This window comes from Coloeus monedula (assembly GCF_965178545.1).
Source record: "Coloeus monedula genome assembly, chromosome: 4".
Lineage (NCBI taxonomy): Eukaryota > Metazoa > Chordata > Aves > Passeriformes > Corvidae > Coloeus > Coloeus monedula.
In genome coordinates this window covers 28178009-28198900 of record NC_138784.1, presented here as the reverse complement: position 1 = coordinate 28198900, position 20892 = coordinate 28178009, and the positions used below count along the sequence as shown (strand labels likewise).

The window sequence follows — 20892 nt, the reverse complement described above, 5'->3', positions numbered from 1 at the left end:
CCGGCGCAGGAGCCCAGCAGAGGGATCCCAGCCTCACCCTCCGGGCGGCAGCGCTGCCGCGAGGCCAAGCCCCGCAGCAAACCCATGCAACACACCTGAGGCTGTGGGCAGCCCCTGCTCCCGCAGCGCTTCGCCTTTATTCCCCCTGGACAGAGGCTTCCCCCAGGCCCCTCGGCTCTACCTTGTTTCAGGGCACGGGGGGCACTTTGGGGGATGTTCCCTGGAGAGCGCGGGGGAGCAGAGGCCGCATTCACAGCGCTGCTTCCAGCACTGGCCGTGCGGGAGCAGCGCTCCCGAACCCGCACTCCTCCAGAACCGCGTACGCCCACCTGCTCCCAGAGCCCGCCGGGGCCGGCTGGCCGCTGGTTCCTAGCCCTAGCCCCGTTCCTGCCCCTGTCCCCGCCTGTCCCCGCTTCCGCTCCGCCTTCCCAGCCCTCCCCTGGCCCAACCATAGAGTTGGAGCCTCCGAGAGGGAGCGAGGGGTGGCGGAACCATCGAGCTGGGGCTGCCGCTTCCGGAGCGCGGCTCCGCGCCGCCACTCGGTCTCGGTGCAAGATGGCGGCGGGGCCGCGGCGGCGAGCGCGGGGCTGAGCGAGGCCACAGCAGCGGGAGGGAGCCGGGCCCGGCCGGGCGGAGGGGTGAGAGGGGCGCGGCGGTGCTGGGCGGCGAGGAGAAGAGAGGCGAGGAGACGGCGGCAGTTCGCGCTGCCTCATTTTCTTCCTCCTTCCATCGGGCGGGAGTAGGAGGGGGGGGTTTCTGCCTCGTTCCTCTGTGGCCGAAAGAAGAATGAATTTAGTGCTTGATTTACTATATTTTTTTTCACCTTCGGCCGTTAACTTGTTGCGTTGAAGCTCTTTAGTCTGGGTGCTGAGAAGATGTGAAATCGAGGTTTCCGAAGTTCGTTCTCTTTCCCTTTAGCCTTTAAATATTAGAAAGATGGGAAATACGTGGTGTAAATGTTACTCCTACCTCTGGTGAGCTTCCTACCTAAAGAAGTAATAGTGTCTTGCAAAAAATCCCCAAAATCCCAGTGTTTTGGCAGGGAGGTAGGTTTGGAGGTGGAGGGAGAGAAGGAACATCCCTAGCTGTAGTTTGGACCCTTATCTGTAAGCTGAAAAAATGTCTAAAGACGGGAAATAATTTTTTGCAGAATAACCCTACACTTGCTAATGGATACAGTGAGTGCTGGGGAGAGATATCAGGGGTAGTTAGAAGTCTGAGAAGGGGAGGAAATGTGTGGGGAAACATTTGAAACAGACAAAGGTGAAAACTGGGGAGCACTTACGAGAGGGAAAGAGAAGCTAAACTCTGATATGCACTTAGAGAAATAGGATGTGTGTTTCTACCTGCCCTGCACCCCTCCATAGTGTAAGCACGACGCTTCTTGGTTTGAGTCTTAGCGTGAATAATAACAAACTCGTCAATTAGTTTAAAATTATAACTTACTAAAGTAGTAGTAATTAGGTACTTAGTTAAATAGTAGTACTTTATTGGAGTAGGGCAATTTTGCTATGAGTGACTGAGCTCATAGTCAGGCTTGAGGACCTTACAAGTATTTGAGCTCTTTGGGGGAGTAACTTGCTGATACCAAGAAGAGAAATAAGCATACTCAAGCTACGAGTGTGTAGGACCTGAAACAATGTCATCTGTTCCAGGTCCCTCCCTCTTTTTCAAGTTCTATTTTTTGAGGCAGAAGAAAAAAGATCAAAATGGGGCGGAGATCTACATCATCCACCAAGAGTGGGAAGTTTATGAATCCCACGGATCAGGCCCGTAAGTATCCGTGAAAGCTAAGCCGGTGGGAAAGGGGAGTGCCTAAGGAAGCAGGTAAAAGCTTTCTCTGAGGATAGAATCCTCACTTGTGGATCAGAACTGAGTTTCTCTTAACTTGAAAAATGCTATCTCAGTTTTGGCTGGGAAGGCTGCTTGCTCTCATGCTCTTGCTTCTTTTGAGCATTTACCTCTTGATTTTCTACTGGTTATCAGTGTTTGGAGGCCTTTGTACTTAGTTACTGGACAAACTGCAGGCTGCTTCCTGGGACAGAGTTAATCTGTCCCAGGCAGGAGTTTGAGGAACTTGTCAAATTTTGCAGGTGCTCTGGTTAGATGGGGGAGTTGTCTTACTGGGGTTTTTTTCTACTTTTGGTAAAATGCCAGATGTTATCAATGCTCAGCAAATAAAGAAAATCCAGACTCCCACAAAGGATATGCTTTATTTCAGAGGCATTCTCAAAGCCTACATATATTTGATGTGTGTTGTCTGATGACTGTATTTCAGCTTTTCTACTGCAATCTTTTCATGATATCACCTATCACTATGATTTCTGTTGCCTTTTGTTCTTTTTTGTATGGGAAAAGCCCTGCTTCTGGAGACATGAAGAGTGTAGTATCTCTTTCTTTTTTTCCTGTATAAAACACAAGAAATAGAAATCTATTTCATGCTGTATTTCTCTTTCACTGGGAAGCTGAGTTACAGTAAGTCTTTGTGAAATGTCTGAGCTGTGGAGAAACAGCCCTAGTCTTGATGAAGGAAAGGTTTTTTGTTAATTTGATTTTGTCTTTCAAGTTGTTATTTTCTTTTTCTTTTCCACTCTAGGGAAGGAAGCTCGGAAAAGGGAACTAAAGAAGGTAAATCAAGAAATTGGGGAACATTTAGTTGGCATTTTCTATAATGTGTATCATGTCTGTAACTGTAAAGGGCTCTGAATAGACTATAGATATTTTGGTTGATATCCTAAGATTGACTTTGGAAATACCATCCAAACAAATAGTTTAAAAAAATGTAGAAGTCTTGTTTTGAGTAAACATATCACCAGCTGTTTTTAAACTTGTAATTATTTTTGAAGCATTATTGTAAGTACTTAGGAGTAACAAAAAAACCGAAGCAACAAAGCAAAGAAGCAAGCAACAAACCAAATTAAAAAAAAAAAAAGACCAAACTAATAAACCCCAATTCTCCTGCACTTCTTTGTGTGTTTTACTGTATTTTGTCAGTTTGGTTATTGTGTTGATTCTATGTGTCTTAGTTGGAGTGAAGGAATGATAATAGCATTTGCAATTACCAAGATAGTGGAATTAAAATTACCAGAAGTTTTAACTACATTTGCTGCTGATCTGTGCCATGGTGAACATTTTCAGGGCATTCTGAGGTGTGTTTCTTCCTTCAGAATGGAAGTATTGAGGAAGGGGTAACAGATGGTCTGTGTCTTTCTTCTGTGAAACTTTTCTGATCTGCTTGGTCTCTGATCTTAGAACAAGAAGCAACGAATGATGGTACGAGCAGCTGTACTGAAGATGAAAGATCCAAAGCAGATTATCCGAGACATGGAAAAATTGGATGAGATGGGTGAGTGAGAGATACTAGGTTTTGGATTTAGGCAGTGGTTTATGTAGATGCACAGCATAGTTTTAGCAGATGACTGGGGAGACTGAAATAGAGTGTACTAGTTTGAAAACAAACCAGCGGGAGACTCCAAGTCAGAACTACAATTCCACAGGAAAATTAAAGGCAGAAAACACTGGCTTGAACTGACAGAGTCAGGATACAACCTGACACCCTCTTGGTCAGGGTAGTGGTAGTAGTCCTGTTGAAGGGATGAATGTGGTTTTGTTGAAGTGGTGATCATGTAGAAGGGTTTGGTCTTCTTCTGAAGGTCCAGTGGTGGTTATGTATCTCTTGTCCTCTGGGAACCCAGTAGGTAAGGGCTGGCTGTTGTGTTCCAAACCCCAGATTGTATCCAGGTAGGAATGCCTGGTTCCTCCCCCTGGGTGGAGCATCTCACACTGGGGTGATGTAATTATATATGAGTTATGCAGTGAGACTTGATGGCCCCTTAGCAGAAGACATCCCCCAGAGGGAGTTATCAGGGATGAGTCATGGAAGAGATAAAGAGCATTGCCCCACCTGGTTTAACAGCTTATGAAAATGGGGATAGAATACATACTTTTGGTTACATCTTACATTGTAACATAAGACATAGAGTAATCTTTTTTCCTTTCCTGTTAGAAGGGGGGGATTCTGTGAATAACTGGAGATTGATTGTGATTTGAGGTGGTGTGGTGCCATCAAAGAGGACTTTTTTCCCAGAAGATGATTGATAAGAAGAATGAGTAGTGTGTGTGTGCTACTACTGTAGAGTTCAAGGAGGAGATTGTTATAAGGCTGAAGACTTCCTGAAAACAGGGATTGGAGCTTATTTGCTTTGAAGTAGTTTCATTCATGATAGCTCTGCAGTAGAATAGTTTGCAAATTTTTCTGTCCTTTTTTTTGGCTGTCTTGGATCAGAGTTTAACCCAGTACAGCAGCCACAGCTTAATGAAAAAGTGCTGAAGGATAAACGCAAAAAGCTCCGTGAGACTTTTGAACGTATCTTGCGGCTCTATGAGAAGGAGAATCCAGACATCTATAAAGAACTGCGCAAGCTGGAGGTGGAGTACGAGCAGAAGAGAGCACAACTCAGCCAGTATTTTGATGCTGTCAAGGTAATGCTTACTATGTTTCAGTCTTGTAACTGTGGTAGTGTATTCTCTTTGCTCATTAGGTGTGTCAGTTACAGAGGAAGGGAGATGTGTACGAGTTCAGCACCATGTGGCCCAAATGAAATATTACTTTACATAGTACCTCCAATTAGAGCATTTCAGCGAGGACAGTGTCGTGGTTGTCAGGTCACTGTCTCTGATATGCTGATCTCATTCAACATGAAAGGAGGAAAGGGAAATTTGTGTTGCAAACCAACAATATCAGCCTTTTGTTTTCTGTATTAAAGAGAGAGCGAGCCTGTGAGTGTGCCATTGATATTTCTGTGAATTTCTGCTAAGGCTCTTGCTAGCAATAATGAGAATTCTTTGTCATTCCTTTAAAGATCTTTCTCTAACATTCTTCCTACCGTGGTGGAAAACATAGTGTTGAGCAAGTGCAAGGATCTGTAAGATTTCTTTTTTCTTTTCTTTTCTTTTGGAACATGCAGCAGTCTGTGACTTGAATACTTAAGAAACACAGCCATACTTGTCTGCAGCCTCTTCATTTTGTAGGTCTAAAGGAGGATAGAAACCTGACTGAGTTTTGACTGAAACACTGAAGCTTTTCATGGGTGCATTGCAAGTGCTTTGGTTTGCATTGAAAGCTTTTACTGTTGACGCTTTCCCAAATTTCTTTCATGGATTGCTGCAAGATAACACGCCCTAAGAACAGACAAGTGGTGGCAGGTCTCACATGTTCTGTACTTTGAAAAGTAATGAGTTTGTGCAGTAGCTTCTGTGGGAGTAACCCATTCTCTTTTTTTTTTTTTTTTTTTTTTGTTTTCCTTCTCTCCGTTCCAGAATGCTCAGCATGTTGAAGTGGAAAGTATCCCCTTACCAGATATGCCTCATGCTCCATCCAACATCCTCATACAGGACATTCCCCTTCCAGGGGCCCAGCCACCTTCTATCCTCAAGAAGACGTCAGCCTATGGGTGAGTGGAAAAAGAAACTTAGCAGGGAAGTAAAAAGGAAGCACTCATATTATGGGGAAGGAGCTAGGGGTAGAGGCAGGGGTAATATTGACTCACAGAAGTCAGGAATTCTGTGCAGGTAAATTCTACTTTCTTTTAATCAAAGCCCTTTTTAATCTTTCCCCACTATTACAGCTTTTTGTTTAAATTCCTTTAAGTAATACATTATACCTTCTAGTTTTTGTCTTTTTCATATCAGTAAAACTTAGAGCCCTGCTGCTTTGAACGTGAATGCCTCTTAAATTGCCTATGTATGTTCTTTTGTCCTGCTGGCATATTCAGTGTATATGAATAGTTCACATAAACTGTTAGTTTACTTGTTAATTTTTTTTTTTTTTACATTCTAGTACTAGTTTTTTTCTGTTTCTTTCTAAATAGCCTTCTGTTTTCACCAATTCTGTGATTATTTAATTCTTCTTCTGTGGTAGGATTCAATAGCTCATTTTTTTCAGTATTGTCTTCCGTTGCTTTCTGAGGAGCTTTTGTCTGATCTTCAGCAGTCATGTCTTTGTATGAGGTTGTAAACTCCTTGTGTCAAATCTGTTGGTGTTGCTTTTTAGAAGTCTGCATAAGCAGCGGTGAGAGAAGGCTAAATAATTCTACTAAAGACATGTTTGTTTTAATTTGTTCTTGTTCCTGGATTTCTCATTTCCTTTCTTATTTCCAGACCACCAGTTCGGTCCATTTCTGTACTTCCTTCTCTGGGACTTGGTGTTCCACGTTTACCTCCAGGGAGGAAGCCCCCTGGACCTCCACCAGGGCCACCCCCACCTCAAGTCCTACAGATGTATGGCCGTAAAGTGGGTTTCACCTTGGATGTGGCTCCTCGAAGGCGAGAGGAGGAGATTTCTTACAGTTCCGAAGCAGGTAAGGACTTTCCTATTACCCTCTGGGGTTTTCCTTGACCTCTGTTTTGCTATGGATAGTACAGTGTGCCCTAGACAAAGTGTTCTCTCGGCATTATAAATGTTAGCACTACTTGAAGGACTCCTACTAAGTGATTGCACCTCTGAGGTAATTCAGATATATTCAAAATGTCTGCAATTTTGTTACCACCTGCATTTTTAAATATTGAAACATTTAATTACATGTCTCAGATACTTTTTTGTTAGGTTTCACAGACAGATATTTTTAAATGAACCCGTAGCAGTGCTGAAACATTGTACGTATTGCCCCTTTAAAAAAGCCAGTCACTCTCAGAGAAATCTTCTGTTTGAAAAACCCATCAAATAGACACCCCCAAACCAAAACCACAACAACAAAACCCACAGCCAACCCTCAGTGTGCATTTGCTAGGAGAACACAGGTCCTCTTTTTCGTACAGTTGCTGTATCATCCCTAGAAACTTTTGTGACTGGATGGATTGGCTTTATTTCATGCCAGAAGGCATCGCAGTATTTCAGTGGTGGGCAATTGCTGAATAGAAATTAATGAACGAGTTGCAGTAGCAGTTGCCTTCACTTGTTTGCTGTGCAAATTAACCAGCAGGTTAATAGGAAATCTTACAGATTTTCCAAAATATCCTTTAAGATACGTGCTAAAAAGTAAAAGGATGACAGTTTGTCCATGCTTTTGCTAAGGGGAATGTTGTGACTTTAAACATACACTGGTGTGAAAGAGTATTTTGTATTTGGAGTTCATGCATTTCCTAATACTTTGCCGTCTGCAGGACAGCGAGGCCATGATGATGACATGTCCAGCACTAGTGAAGATGAAGGTTATCCTGAGGATATGGATCAAGATAAGCACGATGAGAGCAGCGATGACAGTGACAGCGATAGGTCAGATGCAGACAGTGAAGGCGAGGACTTCCTGCATCGTGATAATGACAAGGAGAGGGAAGGTGGCGAAGAAAAGAAATCAGGTGTGAAAGGGAAATGAGAGCTTGGGAGTTGATTTTTCAAAAGAAAAACACTACTTGATAGAGTCGAGGGGGTGTGTGTAATTTATTTAGTCAACTAAATGTTCTAACTCACCTAAAGTCCAGCTAAAGGATTTCTATTAATAAATGGGTCAGAAGGAGGATATCTAAAAGTGAAGCAACTTTCAGATAAACCTGTTTTCTTAAAAGTTGAGTAAGCTTATAGCTCCCAAGCTGTTTTTCACCTGTATCATTGCATTGGTAAGGTACCCTACAAAATTAGGCCTCAGTGTAAAATATGCTCACTTGCTTGGGGGAGACCAGTTGGTAGAGAATACTAGGTTAGCAGAACTTCAAACAATCAGTAACACCAATGTTAACTCTTATCTAAGGAGCATCATTATGTTAGAATGATATGCTATCTGTACCAGATATCGACGGAACTATCTGATTTTTCTTATTTTTTTCCCACCTCCTGCTGCCCTTATCTGTACTCTGCTTTCCCCAGGTCACAGTGTCCGGTTTGCAGACATGCCTGGGAAGTCACGAAAAAAGAAAAAGAACATGAAAGAACTGACTCCACTCCAGGCCATGATGTTACGAATGGCAGGTGAGTAAGGTGGATATATGATGTAATGGTAATATGCCATTAGGCTTCCAGTTAAGGTTTTTCTGGTAAGCTTACTTTGCTCAGGTTTTATTTTACAGAGTAAGTATTTTACTGTCATTATGTAGGATCTGCTGAGAGTATCAGCTGTCATTAGGTATTTGAGTTATGGCTTGGGTTTTGCTTCTTTTTTTTTTGTTTGTTTGTCTGGGGATTTTTTGTTTGCTTGCTTTTGTTGGTTTTTTAATTTTTTTTTTTTAAGTAATGTGTGTGTTTTGCATAGCAGAGTTGAAGAGCAGCAATTTACTGTTTTTTTCTTCTAAGCATTTTCTTGCTTAGCTTTTAAACAGTTTTTCAAAATGCGATATGAATCTCGTGGTGAAAGAGAAAGGGTGACATTGTCTATGTGCTCAGCATGTAACCTGTAAGGATTTGTACTCCCTAAAAATACCCTGCTTTTAACCAATAAGTTAACCATTAGAATGAAGATTATTTTTTGTTTCAGAAAGAAACTCCAGTATCTTTCAGAGGTGCAGGACTTTCTTGGACATGGGGATTATGTTTATTTTGACATTGTGTCCCCCAACCCCTTGTTGTCCCACTTCCACACAAACTTCCATAAGGCTTAGATCAAATAGCTGCAGTTTGGGTTGGTAGTATAAGTTTCAGGTCCCAGAGGAACGCACAGCTCTTGTCAGAGCTCTATCTAGAACAGCGATGATTTCTCTATTACTATTTTTATTTGTTTTCATTTTATGTTTAACAGTAAAAAGTGGTCAGATTTCTTCCCTTTGGAGTAAGGTTTATCTTTCTTTTTCTTCTTTTTATTTTATTTTGTGTGCTCAAGTTTCTCTGATGTTCACAAAGATGTTATGCGTAGACAGATTTTATAAGTATATCTCCATATCCAGGTCAGGAAATTCCAGAAGAAGGGAGAGAAGTGGAGGAATATTCAGAAGAAGAGGAGGAGGAGGAAGAGGACTCAGAGTCTGAGGAGACATCACAGCAACAGCAGCAGCAACAAATCAGTGAGGAAGCTCTTGCAGAGACTGGGTCATCTACTACGACTTCCCAGGCACAGCAGCAGCAGCAGACTGCACAGGCTGTTCCTCCAGCTCAGATACAGGCGCCTCCCATGCCTGGGCCTCCTCCGCTGGGACCGCCTCCAGCCCCTCCACTGAGGCCCCCCGGCCCACCCACCGGCCTTCCTCCTGGCCCTCCACCAGGTGAACACTTGCTTTACTCTGCTTCGAAGGATGCAGGCTCTCAGGCAGTGGTATCAGTTTGGGAGTTTGGAAGCTGCAGAATGTGGATACAAATATTGCTGCTAGCAAGAATTTTTCTTGCTTCTTTCCAGTCCCGTTAGATACTTTTCTCTCTCATGGAAGATATTTGTAGAGTTCTATAAACTATGAACACCTGTGACCTTGCAATGCTTTGTTTATGCTACAGTAGAAAAATATTTTGACAATGGATGTTTTAGGATTTTAGCCAATCACCCCAAGGGGTGGCTGATCCTTTGACCAATTAGACTATGAAGAAAAGAGTCTATAAAAGAGTTTGTAAAACAATTAAATAAATCAATCTTGCTGCACAATTCCTGCTTGTTGGATCTCTCCTCTCCTCCCTACCGCTGCAGGATACCATCATAGCAGAGTGTGTTGCAGATGGAGTATATGTACTCAGTTACTGAGACCTGTCTGTTGTCAGTCTACATCATTGTTGCTGTACCTTGTTTTTGAGGCATCAGGCTTCTGTAGCTGTAGCCTTCCTGATGGTTGTCTCTGTTAGAGCCAACACTGGCAGACAGCAGCAGAGCCAGTGTATGAAGTGGAGTGAAAGAGCAAAGGTACTTATTTTTAGGCCAGAAGAACAGTCAAATTCAACAGAGAAAGGTTTTTAGCTTTTTAAATTCTGACAAACTCAGCTCCAAAGCTGTTACCAGTTACTACTTAATTACATGGGGAGGGACCCTTTTTCCATGATACTCTTAGCTATTATGAAGATGCTTCAGCTGTGTAACGCTGCTTCTTCTTGAGATTTTTTAGAAATTCTATTTAATCTGACAGCTAGGTAATATAGCTTTCATTCATATGTTGAAGATCTTTATTATTGGTTGATGAGATAGTTGCTGGGATATATTTTTAACTGTGAACTAAATTTCTCTTTTGTTGCATGAATGCTTTCAGGAGCTCCTCCATTTCTGAGACCTCCTGGGTTACCAGGATTACGTGGGCCTTTACCTCGACTGCTGCCACCGGGTCCTCCCCCTGGGCGACCACCTGGTCCTCCCCCAGGCCCCCCACCGGGTCTGCCGCCGGGTCCTCCTCCACGTGGTCCTCCTCCTCGTCTGCCCCCTCCTGCCCCACCAGGTAAGGGGTTCTGTTTGTTCCAGTGCCATGTCCCTTCTTGCTTGCTTTTTTGCAGTTTTTGCTGTGGTGATCAAGCCAGTGAGGTATAATGGACTGCCAGTTTGCCTTTGTTCCTGTCTGTGGCTGCATTGTGCTATGTGCTGTTACATTATTCTGTGTAATAACAACAAATAAGTGCTGTGCATGGTTTGGTAGCAAGAAATCTGCCCTCAAAAAGAGAATTTAAAAAGAGTTTAAACTTCTGTTCTGCAGGACTCTCTGAATACTTTCTGGGTGCTATAATGGTGTTCAACTAAATGAGTTAGAGATCGGGATATTTATTTTTTCTGCCTGGGTCAGATATTTCTGATGACTCTGAAATTCCTGTGGGATAGATTGTCAAGAAACTTTATTTTCAGATTATAACTTTAAAAATTGAAAGGGAATAGTATACAAGCTCCTGTGGCTTTCAGAGTCTGAAGAGCAGCATTTTCAACTCAGCATTTGGTGCAGGGTTGAAAACTTTTTTTTTTTAAAGCCAGTGCTACTGTATCTTGTTGGGAGTTATTTTGTTTTGGTTTTTGTTCTTGGCATTCTGAGCCTGTGCACTTTTTTTATCAAATATTTTGAAATTCCCAGATACGGAGACAGCTCATGCTTTCTTCTCTTCTTACAGGTATCCCTCCTCCTCGCCCAGGCATGTTACGGCCACCTCTGGTGCCTCCCTTAGGACCTGCCCCACCTGGGCTCTTTCCACCAGCTCCCATTCCAAATCCTGGGGTACTGAGCGCCCCTCCCAGCTTGATTCAGCGGCCCAAGGCGGATGACACCAGTGCGGCCACCATCGAGAAGAAAGCCACGGCCACCATCAGTGCCAAGCCGCAGATCACCAACCCCAAGGCAGAGATCACGCGCTTCGTGCCCACCGCCTTGCGAGTGCGCCGCGAGAATAAAGGGGCTTCTGCTGCCTCCCAGAGAAAACAAGATGATGAGCCTGCCCTCCCGTTAACCAAAGCTGCCCCTAAGGCTGGATCATCTGCCCCTATCTCTGTACAGACAAAGGATGACGTGTACGAAGCCTTCATGAAAGAAATGGAAGGTCTCCTGTGACCTGTCATAGTCCTAGTCAGATTTCCTGCCCCTCTGAACATGGATCAGATCACTGTGGAGGGAGAAAAAGGGAAAGTCCTCCTGCAACAAAAGGGCTCGCATGACTGGAAATAGTTCCCTACCCACAGGTTAACTTGCCAGTGTGCTGTGAATAGAGACCGCTGCAGCTGAGGTGTGCCTGGGGTCCTCCTTTCAGAGCCACCATGTCCACTTGGTGAAAGGAAATTGCAGTAAAGAAGGCGATGCTGCTCCCCTCAAAGTCCCCCCCCTTCCTTGGAGGGAGCTGATGACACGCTGGGGACAGGGGTGTCAGAGAGGGGGGTGACCATGCTCTGCCTGAGTCCTTACACACCCTGAGTGCTCTGGTGAGGGTAGTGGAACAGGTTTCTAAGGAGCCAGAAAAGTGTTAGCAGCATTTCATAGACAAATGGTTGTCCAGTTTTTATTTTCTGTACTGTTTTTTTTTTCTGTAAATATTTTATAATCATGTTTTTTAGTTGCAGTGAGGTTGATCAATCATCTTTCTTCCAGGGTAGTCAGGGAGGTAATTTGTTGCATATACTGTACACTGGAATTTTGCACCCTATCCCCTTTATGGTCATCTTGATGGATTTTTGTTGGCTGGGGAAACTTCATTTTGTCTTGTGAAAGACAATAAATGTTCAGTGTATCAAAATACCATTTTTCCTGTGATTTGTGTAAAACTAGCAGGCAGGTGGAGAGGGGGGAGGGTTCTTTGCTCGCCTTGGAAGATGATAGAGGCATTCAGAACCTCAGAGAAGAAAACCAATAACCACATTGTAAATAAGATATACTTACTTTTTCCCACTAAACTTCTGCTATATTCTTATTTTTAAGTTCATAAACATCCCTTTTTTAACCTTTATTGGTAGCTAGTAGAAAGTTAAGTCCTGAAATACTACTAATAATTACAAACCAATTTATTTTATATACTCCTATTGGTAGGTTTGCTTCATATCGAGCCTCAGATAACCACTGGGTGCATCATGGACAGGCTACCTTAGGTAAAAATCAGTAAACAATTTTAATGTTAAAAGATTTGACTGACAGATAATTTTATTTGTGGTTAATAATCAATATTAAGACCCCAGACTAGCAGATACTTCAAACAATACATTTAGTTGGCTCTAAGTTTCAGTCTTAATGGAATACACCATGTTTTGAGGTCAAATCTGGTTTAAGGAGGCAAAGTTATTAGCTAACCAAACTTACACTTGAAAACTTTGCATCTGTTTTCACAGATTCTGGACACAATCAAAAAGGTTTGCACAGCAGTTCTCTTCCTGGTTCAGGACTTAGTTGCAATTGTGTCAGTAATATCTTAAATATTTTTTTTGGTTGTACTTTTGAAATATATTTTAGCTAAGTCTGAAACTTACAGCCTTGTCCACACTTCTTCCACTATAATTTTATGATACTCTTATCATAGGATCTGGGGTGCATAAAAAGGAAGAACCATGATTTAGAGTACAAAAACTTCAAGGAATGAAGATGGGAACAAGAAAAAAATTATAAATAACTGAAATTGAGGGAAACAAGAGAGCAGAATTGGGAAAATGAAGGAAGAGCCGGTTGTACAACACTGGTGTAGCAGAGGGATGTGACTTAAGCCCAGCTGCAGGCTCCTTCATTGCTTTATGCAGGATAGGGTCTGCCCTTGCCCAAAGAGTGTGGAAGAAGGAGGCAAATATGCCGGGAAATAAAGAGAAACCATGGCAGATTACCAAATCAACAGGAATCTCTTTGTCTGTAAGACAGGGCCAGCATAGCAGAGGAACGTCTTGAATCTTCAAGAAATCACTTCAGCTTCCTGGTGCAGTGATTATTCTCGAGTCTGACAGCCTGATTTTTAATGCTCTGCAGAACAGCCTTGCCGTTAATACCTCATTGTGGTTGGCTTTAGGAGCTCTCTAAGCACAGACACAGAGTCTAATTGGAAAGGAGACATTGTTTATTCTGCGTGGGGAGCACAAATCAAGCGCACCAAGGAGTAATAAGTTACATCTTTTATACAGTAAAATTTACGTGAACCCGCCCATCTAATGCATATTCTCCGCCTACCTAATGCATATTGTGTGATGTAACTTTATACAACTCTTGAAACAGGAAGTTCTTTATTTATTAAGCAACTTCTGTTGTAGAAGTTATCTAACGACATCAGTTATGTTTACAAAAGGTGTAAAGATTCAGCCTGGAGACAGATCATTCGGCTTGAAGACACCAGTGTGACTTTGATTACAGCAATACTGAAGTAATTTGTCTCTAGAATCAGGGAAACCTCCTGTAGTACGTGTTGCTGCCTAGTTTCTACACGTATCAGTGGTGCTGGGGTGTAAATGTTCCTACTGGATGTAAAGTTTCTCATTCGTCATAACATTAACACGTTTTTAAAGTAGCCCTGTAGTAGCATTTCTGAGGTTTAAAATACGGGATTATTTCTAAATCGATAGCGTTAGGGGAGGTTCCCCCATCCCTTTCCGGGGCGGCAGCTGTGCGCCTCTGCTCTGCTCGGGCGGCCGGGGACGCGTTTCCCCCGCGCTGTCCCCGCTCACGGAGCGCGGCTCGGGGCGGGCGCGGAGCGGGGCCGGGGCCGGCGGCGGGGGCGGCTCGGCGGGAGCGGCCGCCGGCGGCTCCCATTGGTCGGATTTGGATCCGCGGCGCCATTGGTCGGAGCGAGCCAGAGCGCGCCGCAGCCAATCAGAGAGCGAGCGGGGCGCGCGCAGGAGCTATAAAAGCGGCCGCGCGCGGGGCAGGGGGACACGTGACCACGTCAGTTCGGGCGGCGGCGGAGCAGCGTCAGCAGCGATGTCCGGCCGGGGCAAGCAGGGCGGGAAGGCGCGCGCCAAGGCCAAGTCGCGCTCGTCGCGGGCCGGGCTGCAGTTCCCCGTGGGCCGCGTGCACCGGCTGCTGCGCAAGGGCAACTACGCGGAGCGCGTGGGCGCCGGCGCCCCGGTGTACCTGGCGGCCGTGCTGGAGTACCTGACGGCCGAGATCCTGGAGCTGGCGGGCAACGCGGCCCGCGACAACAAGAAGACGCGCATCATCCCCCGCCACCTGCAGCTCGCCATCCGCAACGACGAGGAGCTCAACAAGCTGCTGGGCAAGGTGACGATCGCGCAGGGCGGCGTGCTGCCCAACATCCAGGCCGTGCTGCTGCCCAAGAAGACCGACAGCCACAAGGCAAAAAGCAAGTGAAACATCTGAGGAGCGCTCCCACCTCAAGTAACCCAAAGGCTCTTTTCAGAGCCACCCACTTCCTCATAAAAGGAGCTGTACATCCTAGTGAAAAAACAAACTAAAAAACTCCAATCGTCTCCTCAAAAACGCCAAAACAAAACCTAAAACGAACAAACCCCTCCCCCCCCCCCAGCCGTAGTATCTTAGCTCTTAAAAAACTAGCAAACCACCCCAAACCCTTTATATCTTAGCTCTTTAAAATTAAATTTAAAAAAAAAAATCATTATACAGTTAAACAATTGCTGGCAAGTGCATACTACAGCTGACGAGATTTATTTGATACTAAGTAAATCACTGCTCTGCAGAAAGACACAAAGTTTCTTAAGACCGAAATAAAAAGCCCACAGCCCCATCATGCCTCTTTGTTTTTCAGCTGGGCCATATGTGAAGTTCTGGTAATTCACTGGTGTCTTTAAAAACAGCCCTGACCCCTTTAAACAACTTCTAGACCTACAGGCTTTGTTGGGGGCTTTCCTGTTGGTTTGTTTTGTTGTTGTTGTTTTGGTTTTGTTGGTTTTTTTTTTTTTTTAATATAATAATAGGCATTCTGAATTACTAATTAAAAATCTTTCAGCTGCCAAGCTCATTTTCTGCCTCAAATCTGAAGGAGTTTGACAATAATTGTTCATCACAATGCACTGGTAATCTGAGGTGAAAAGGACTGTTGCCAGTTTTGATTCTACCTTACACATAGTGCTCAATATAAACCATAAATATGTTGAAATAGAAACAGAGAATCTGCTATTATTGCTCAAAAAACGTATTTTAATAATTATCCATTTGAAAATATAAATTACTTGAATCAAAACATTGTCCAGAATTTTAGTATCACCAACAGTTACAATAGCAAGAGGTAAAAAGGAGTTTACAGACCTTTCTCAAAAGAATGGGTTGCAAGCATTAATAAACATATCAGAGGATACTTCTTTTAATTCTCTGTACTCTGAAAAACAATGTGCATTTATTTTTAATTTAAGTTTGGTCTTGGAAAAGTGCATCTGAAGACTGTTCCCCCTCTTGCTAGCAGCCAGCTGTTTCAGTGTAGCAGATACATCAAGACATGTAGTTTTTAATATTAATTCCAATGTAGAGATCAGTCATTAGACAGTAAGAAACTGGAATATTTAGGAATCTGCTGTGAAAGAGGAATGCTAACTGATCACTAGAGCAAATTTTAATATGTTCAAGTAGTGGGAAAATCAGCTGTAGCAGTGTCTCCTTAGACAATGATGACTCAGATTTTTGCCAATCCAGCTGTATCAAAATAAAAACACTGACATATTATCAAACGATAGGGCACTGGTTATCATTATTAACAAAACCTGGCCGTTTTAAGTTTTTATGTCACCTGATTTATTAAGATAGTAAGTATTTCTGTAGCAGAGGACGAGGCAACCATGTCTGTATTGTGTACACTGAGCAATACAGTGCAAACTGCTATGCTGTAAAAAAGTCACCTCCTTTGGGGGCACAAAAAGCCCTTCACAGAACTTTAATCTGCTTCTTGCCTTGCTGCATGATGCACTAGTTTATTTTCTCTTAATTATTTTGAAAGAGGTAAAGGATTTTGGACAAAGGAGCTAATTTCTAATCCATATTCAGTGCTCAAGATGAGCCTGTGTTACTTCCTCCTCTTTGAAATCAATTTGCGACTAAAATATCGACTCAAACCCCTGATTTTCAGCTCAGATTAAGAGAAGACCCTTTAAAGAATATTAATTAATTACTTTGGAAATTTAGCTCCCCACGTCGCGGATTTTATTTAGAAGGAAAAACAAAAGTTTCTGTCTCCCGAGGTCTGTTCAGGTCCAGGACTCAGTGTTTATTGCCTCTTTTTTAGCTCACCCGTTGCCTCCTCGGAAGGAAACTTGGCCGAGGGGAACAAGAGTCTTTCTTTTCCACGCCGCTGCGAACTGGGGGGGGGTCGGTGGCAGAAATTCTGATAAAAACAGCCGTTTTTGGCTCCTAAGAAACACAAAATGAGCGGGGAGAAGAGACCTTTCTGCCGTGCAGCGGGGCGGGCTCTGCAACGCACCAATCACCGCGCGGCTCCGCTCTATAAATACGAGGCTGCCGACTTGCTCCAGGCCCAGTGATTTCCCCTGGATCGTGGACGACGGCTGACACAATGTCGGAGACCGCGCCTGTTGCCGCTCCCGCAGTCTCTGCGCCCGGCGCCAAGGCCGCCGCCAAGAAGCCGAAGAAGGCGGCGAGCGGCTCCAAAGCCCGCAAGCCCGCGGGGCCCAGCGTCACCGAGCTGATCACCAAGGCCGTGTCCGCCTCCAAGGAGCGCAAGGGGCTCTCCCTCGCCGCGCTCAAGAAGGCGCTGGCCGCCGGCGGCTACGATGTGGAGAAGAACAACAGCCGCATCAAGCTGGGGCTCAAGAGCCTCGTCAGCAAGGGCACCCTGGTGCAGACCAAGGGCACCGGCGCCTCCGGCTCCTTCAAGCTGAATAAGAAGCCGGGTGAGACAAAAGAAAAAGCAACGAAGAAAAAGCCGGCTGCCAAGCCCAAGAAGCCGGCGGCTAAGAAGCCCGCCAGCGCCGCCAAGAAGCCCAAGAAAGCGGCGGCGGTGAAGAAGAGCCCCAAGAAGGCCAAGAAGCCGGCGGCCGCCGCAGCCAAGAAAGCAGCCAAGAGCCCCAAGAAAGCCGCAAAGGCCGGCCGCCCCAAGAAGGCAGTGAAAAGCCCGGCTAAGGCCAAAGCGGTGAAGCCCAAAGCAGCCAAGCCCAAGGCAGCCAAACCCAAAGCAGCCAAGGCAAAGAAGGCGGCGCCCAAAAAGAAGTGAAGATGACAGAAAAATTGAGTCTACTCATTTAAATAAACCCAAAGGCTCTTTTAAGAGCCACCCACTTACTCTCAAAAAGAGCTGGAACACTGCTATCGTACATCAGCAAACCCAAATCACTTAAGAGATCTCAGTAGGGCTTTACACGGCATTCATAAAAGTTCAGATTTTGGGTACGTGTGCGTTCGGTAACGCCTGCGTGGGAGACTGGTGCTTCCTCTTAAGAGGAAGCGTGTCCCTACGTGCAACTTGGGAGCCCTGCGATAGCAGCTGCGCCTGCCCCGCCCCCGTTCATTGACCGGCGCAGCCCGGAGCAAAAAGAGGCGGCGCCGGCGGTCCCGCGGAGCAGCGAGCGCCCTTCGCTCCGGTGCCCGGGGGAGTTTAAAAGTGCCGCGTTGGGCCGTGATTGGCCCCGCACCGCCCCGCACCGCCTTCGCGCCAGGCTCCGCCCGCCAGGGCGGTGACCCTCCCTCCCTCCCCTCCGTGGCTGTGCCCGGTGCCGGCCCCGCACAGGGAGCGAGCGCTGGCCGGTCGGTGACGCGCGGCATCAGCCCTCCCTCCCCTGTCTCACGGCCTACGAGCCGGGTGTGGCTGGGGGAGGCGGGGAGAGGAAGGGAGCAGGGATAGGGGAACGTGTGTGCCATGACACGGCCCTGTCCAGCGGCAGCTTCCGCCGAGCTCCGCTCCCACAGCGGCGCGGCGCGGAGCTTGCGGCCCCACGCTCCGGTTCTCCCCGGCTCCCAGTAAACCTTGCAGTGTAAATCACTGATGGCCCCTTTATCAGCAGCTTTGTTTTGTTTTTTCTTTAAGACAGAACCATCTCCTGCAAAACTCTGGGAAATCGGTGTTTTAAGGCGGAAAACCCTTCAAGAAAACCTTTTTTATTGCCTAATCAAGTACTAACACCTACTTGAATAGTAACAGCCAGTATTGGTAGCGGTAACAGCAAGTGTTAGGGTACATGTAAGTAAAATAATAAAAACCGAAGCTTTACAAGCCCCTCTAAAAAAATTAAGCCGGCAAGACATAAAAAACCCCATTTATTTTACTACTATAGTGCGCTGAAAGTAAATACTAGGTCAACCAAATAAAAGGCATTAAACCCTCAGAAAAAGCTCCACCTTCCCCACAGGATTTGTATTCAGACAAGTTCCGCTGCTTTTCAGTTCCATTAAAAACCGAACCGGATCACAGGCTTTGAACAAGCAAGTTTACATACCGAGCACAGGCAAAACAAACTCCTAAAGAACTTAAAAAGTACATTTAAATTTGCCATAAAAAGGAACACTTGATTTACTAACTAACGTGCAAATATTAAGGCTGTTTACATACCTCCCACTATAAGCACTGATTCAGCCCTTTTAATTGAAAAAGTGGGTGGCTCTTAAAAGAGCCTTTGGGTTGCAAGTGACGGTCCGAGACGCCCTACTTGGAGCTGGTGTACTTGGTGACAGCCTTGGTGCCCTCGGACACGGCGTGCTTGGCCAGCTCGCCGGGCAGCAGCAGCCGCACGGCCGTCTGGATCTCCCGCGACGTGATGGTGGAGCGCTTGTTGTAGTGCGCCAGGCGCGACGCCTCGCCGGCGATGCGCTCGAAGATGTCGTTGACGAAGGAGTTCATGATGCCCATGGCCTTGGACGAGATGCCCGTGTCGGGGTGCACCTGCTTCAGCACCTTGTACACGTAAATCGAGTAGCTCTCCTTGCGGCTCTTCTTGCGCTTCTTGTCCCCTTTCTTCTGGGTCTTGGTGACCGCCTTCTTGGAGCCCTTCTTGGGCGCGGGGGCGGACTTGGCCGGCTCGGGCATGGCTGCAGCTCCCTGGCAGCTGTACCACAGCGGAATGCCGGATAAGGCGATTACTCCGCTATTTATACGGGCCGTATGCAAATCGCTGGTATCAGAAAGCAGTATTTCCATTGGACAAAAGGCGTAGTGACGTCACCCATCGTACGGAGTGCTTTGCTATTGGTCCTTTTTAAACACCACGCTAGGATTGGTCAATGTTTCGAGAGCTATCAGCCAATCAGAATGAGCTCTTTCAATCCCCGCATTCGGTGCCGAACGCGGACGCTGCTGCCCGGCCTCTCCCGGCCCGGGGTCACCCGAAGCAGCCGGGTCGTGTGTCCTCCGCAGCTTCCGGCGGGTTATGGACTCACAAAATATAGTTACCGGCATTTCTACAAGAAAAAAGAAAAAAAATCAGCTTGTGAGGGGTTTTGTTACTCTTTTTTTTCTTCTACACGAAGGAGCATACCTGTGTGCTTCATGTAATAGTCTGCATTTTTAACAGCCACAAAATAAATGTAACAGGGAGAAAGATGCAAACAGGAAAGATACAGAGACTCCAGAATACAAAAATGGTTAATCGTGTTTAGAATTAATCCTTTTGGCCCACAGAGCATGTTTCTTTTTTTGTCAGTTTAAATGAGATGGAAGTTCTAATTTAATTTGTAACATGAAATGATTTGATTTCTTTTAAGATGCAGCAAGTACTGGAAGGATGTGTTTAAGTCAAAACCATGATAATCCTAGAAATTAAATGTGGATTTTATTCTGCAGTTTGAATTGACCATGAACCAGAAAATCAAGCTGTTTTCTTGTTAATATTGCTTCATCTTGCAAAAAGAAAACATGATGCTATTTCTTTTTGGAAACCTTAAGGACTACTCAAGGACTGGTCTTGCTTCTGCTCTTTTTCCCTTTTTACCATGCTGAGCAGAAGAACAGATCCACAAAGATTTCCAGCCTATATCCAATACAGTGGTGTTTGAAGGGAATCAGACAAAGAAAGGATGGGACATTTTTTCTTTCCGGTGAGGGATGCTTGCTTGAAAGTGCATCTGCTGTACTTTTCACCTAAACTCTGGAGGCAAAACAGTGTTAAAAAGAGCAGCTTAATGGTACCTCGGTTATCCTGCTGCTCTGTTTTAATATCTGCCTCTCACCCAGAACAGGGATAAATGTTGAAGATTTAGATTAATTTCTGAACATAACTTCCTTTTAGTGTGGTATAATTTTCTATGGGGAACACAGAGAAAAGAACCAAGAGCTCCCAGGAAAAATTAAAGAACAACTTGGCCATCAAGAGAAGACAGCACATAGCATTAGGGAAAATTACAAATGTACTGATGATGAGACATATCTGCCTTGTGATTGGGATTATTTGGGAAAATTTTTAAAGTTTATGATGAACCTTAGAATCACATTTGAGAAGCTGGGTTGCTTGTGGGTAGCTACTTACAGATCTTTAGGTTTTGAGACTGAAATTTTAAGCATAATTTTCTGATTTGCTTCATACCTTGTTGCCTGCAGCTGCAGGTTTTCTACTTTTGTAAATTGTTGGGTGTTGTTATCATGTGAAGACCCTATAACTCCTTGGAGAAAATCTAAATATATGTGTCGCCTTTTGACAACAAAAATTAAGTGTA

General features: G+C 45.0%; 4 protein-coding genes across 4 annotated transcripts; 3 read left to right on the top strand and 1 right to left on the bottom strand.

Annotated features, from left to right (window-relative positions):
- Positions 1-524: 524 nt before the first annotated feature.
- WBP11 (WW domain binding protein 11) lies at positions 525-12097 on the top strand. The gene is made up of 12 exons (XM_082280031.1): positions 525-638; positions 1656-1773; positions 2597-2628; positions 3253-3346; positions 4286-4482; positions 5320-5453; positions 6160-6359; positions 7162-7356; positions 7862-7963; positions 8872-9186; positions 10150-10332; positions 10988-12097. The coding sequence occupies exons 2-12, from the start codon at positions 1710-1712 to the stop codon at positions 11419-11421; spliced, it is 1950 nt and encodes a 649-aa protein (XP_082136157.1). The 5' UTR covers positions 525-638; positions 1656-1709; the 3' UTR covers positions 11422-12097.
- A 2150-nt stretch (positions 12098-14247) lies between these two features.
- Positions 14248-14767, top strand: LOC309572260 (histone H2A; the record flags this gene model as incomplete). The annotated part of the gene is made up of 1 exon (XM_082280394.1): positions 14248-14767. The coding sequence occupies one exon, from the start codon at positions 14248-14250 to the stop codon at positions 14635-14637; it is 390 nt and encodes a 129-aa protein (XP_082136520.1). The 3' UTR covers positions 14638-14767.
- A 2040-nt stretch (positions 14768-16807) lies between these two features.
- Positions 16808-17464, top strand: LOC309571757 (histone H1; the record flags this gene model as incomplete). The annotated part of the gene is made up of 1 exon (XM_082279556.1): positions 16808-17464. The coding sequence occupies one exon, from the start codon at positions 16808-16810 to the stop codon at positions 17462-17464; it is 657 nt and encodes a 218-aa protein (XP_082135682.1).
- An 865-nt stretch (positions 17465-18329) lies between these two features.
- LOC309572045 (histone H2B 1/2/3/4/6) lies at positions 18330-19288 on the bottom strand. The gene has a single exon (XM_082280035.1). The coding sequence runs from the start codon at positions 19268-19270 to the stop codon at positions 18890-18892; it is 381 nt and encodes a 126-aa protein (XP_082136161.1). The 5' UTR covers positions 19271-19288; the 3' UTR covers positions 18330-18889.
- Positions 19289-20892: the final 1604 nt, after the last annotated feature.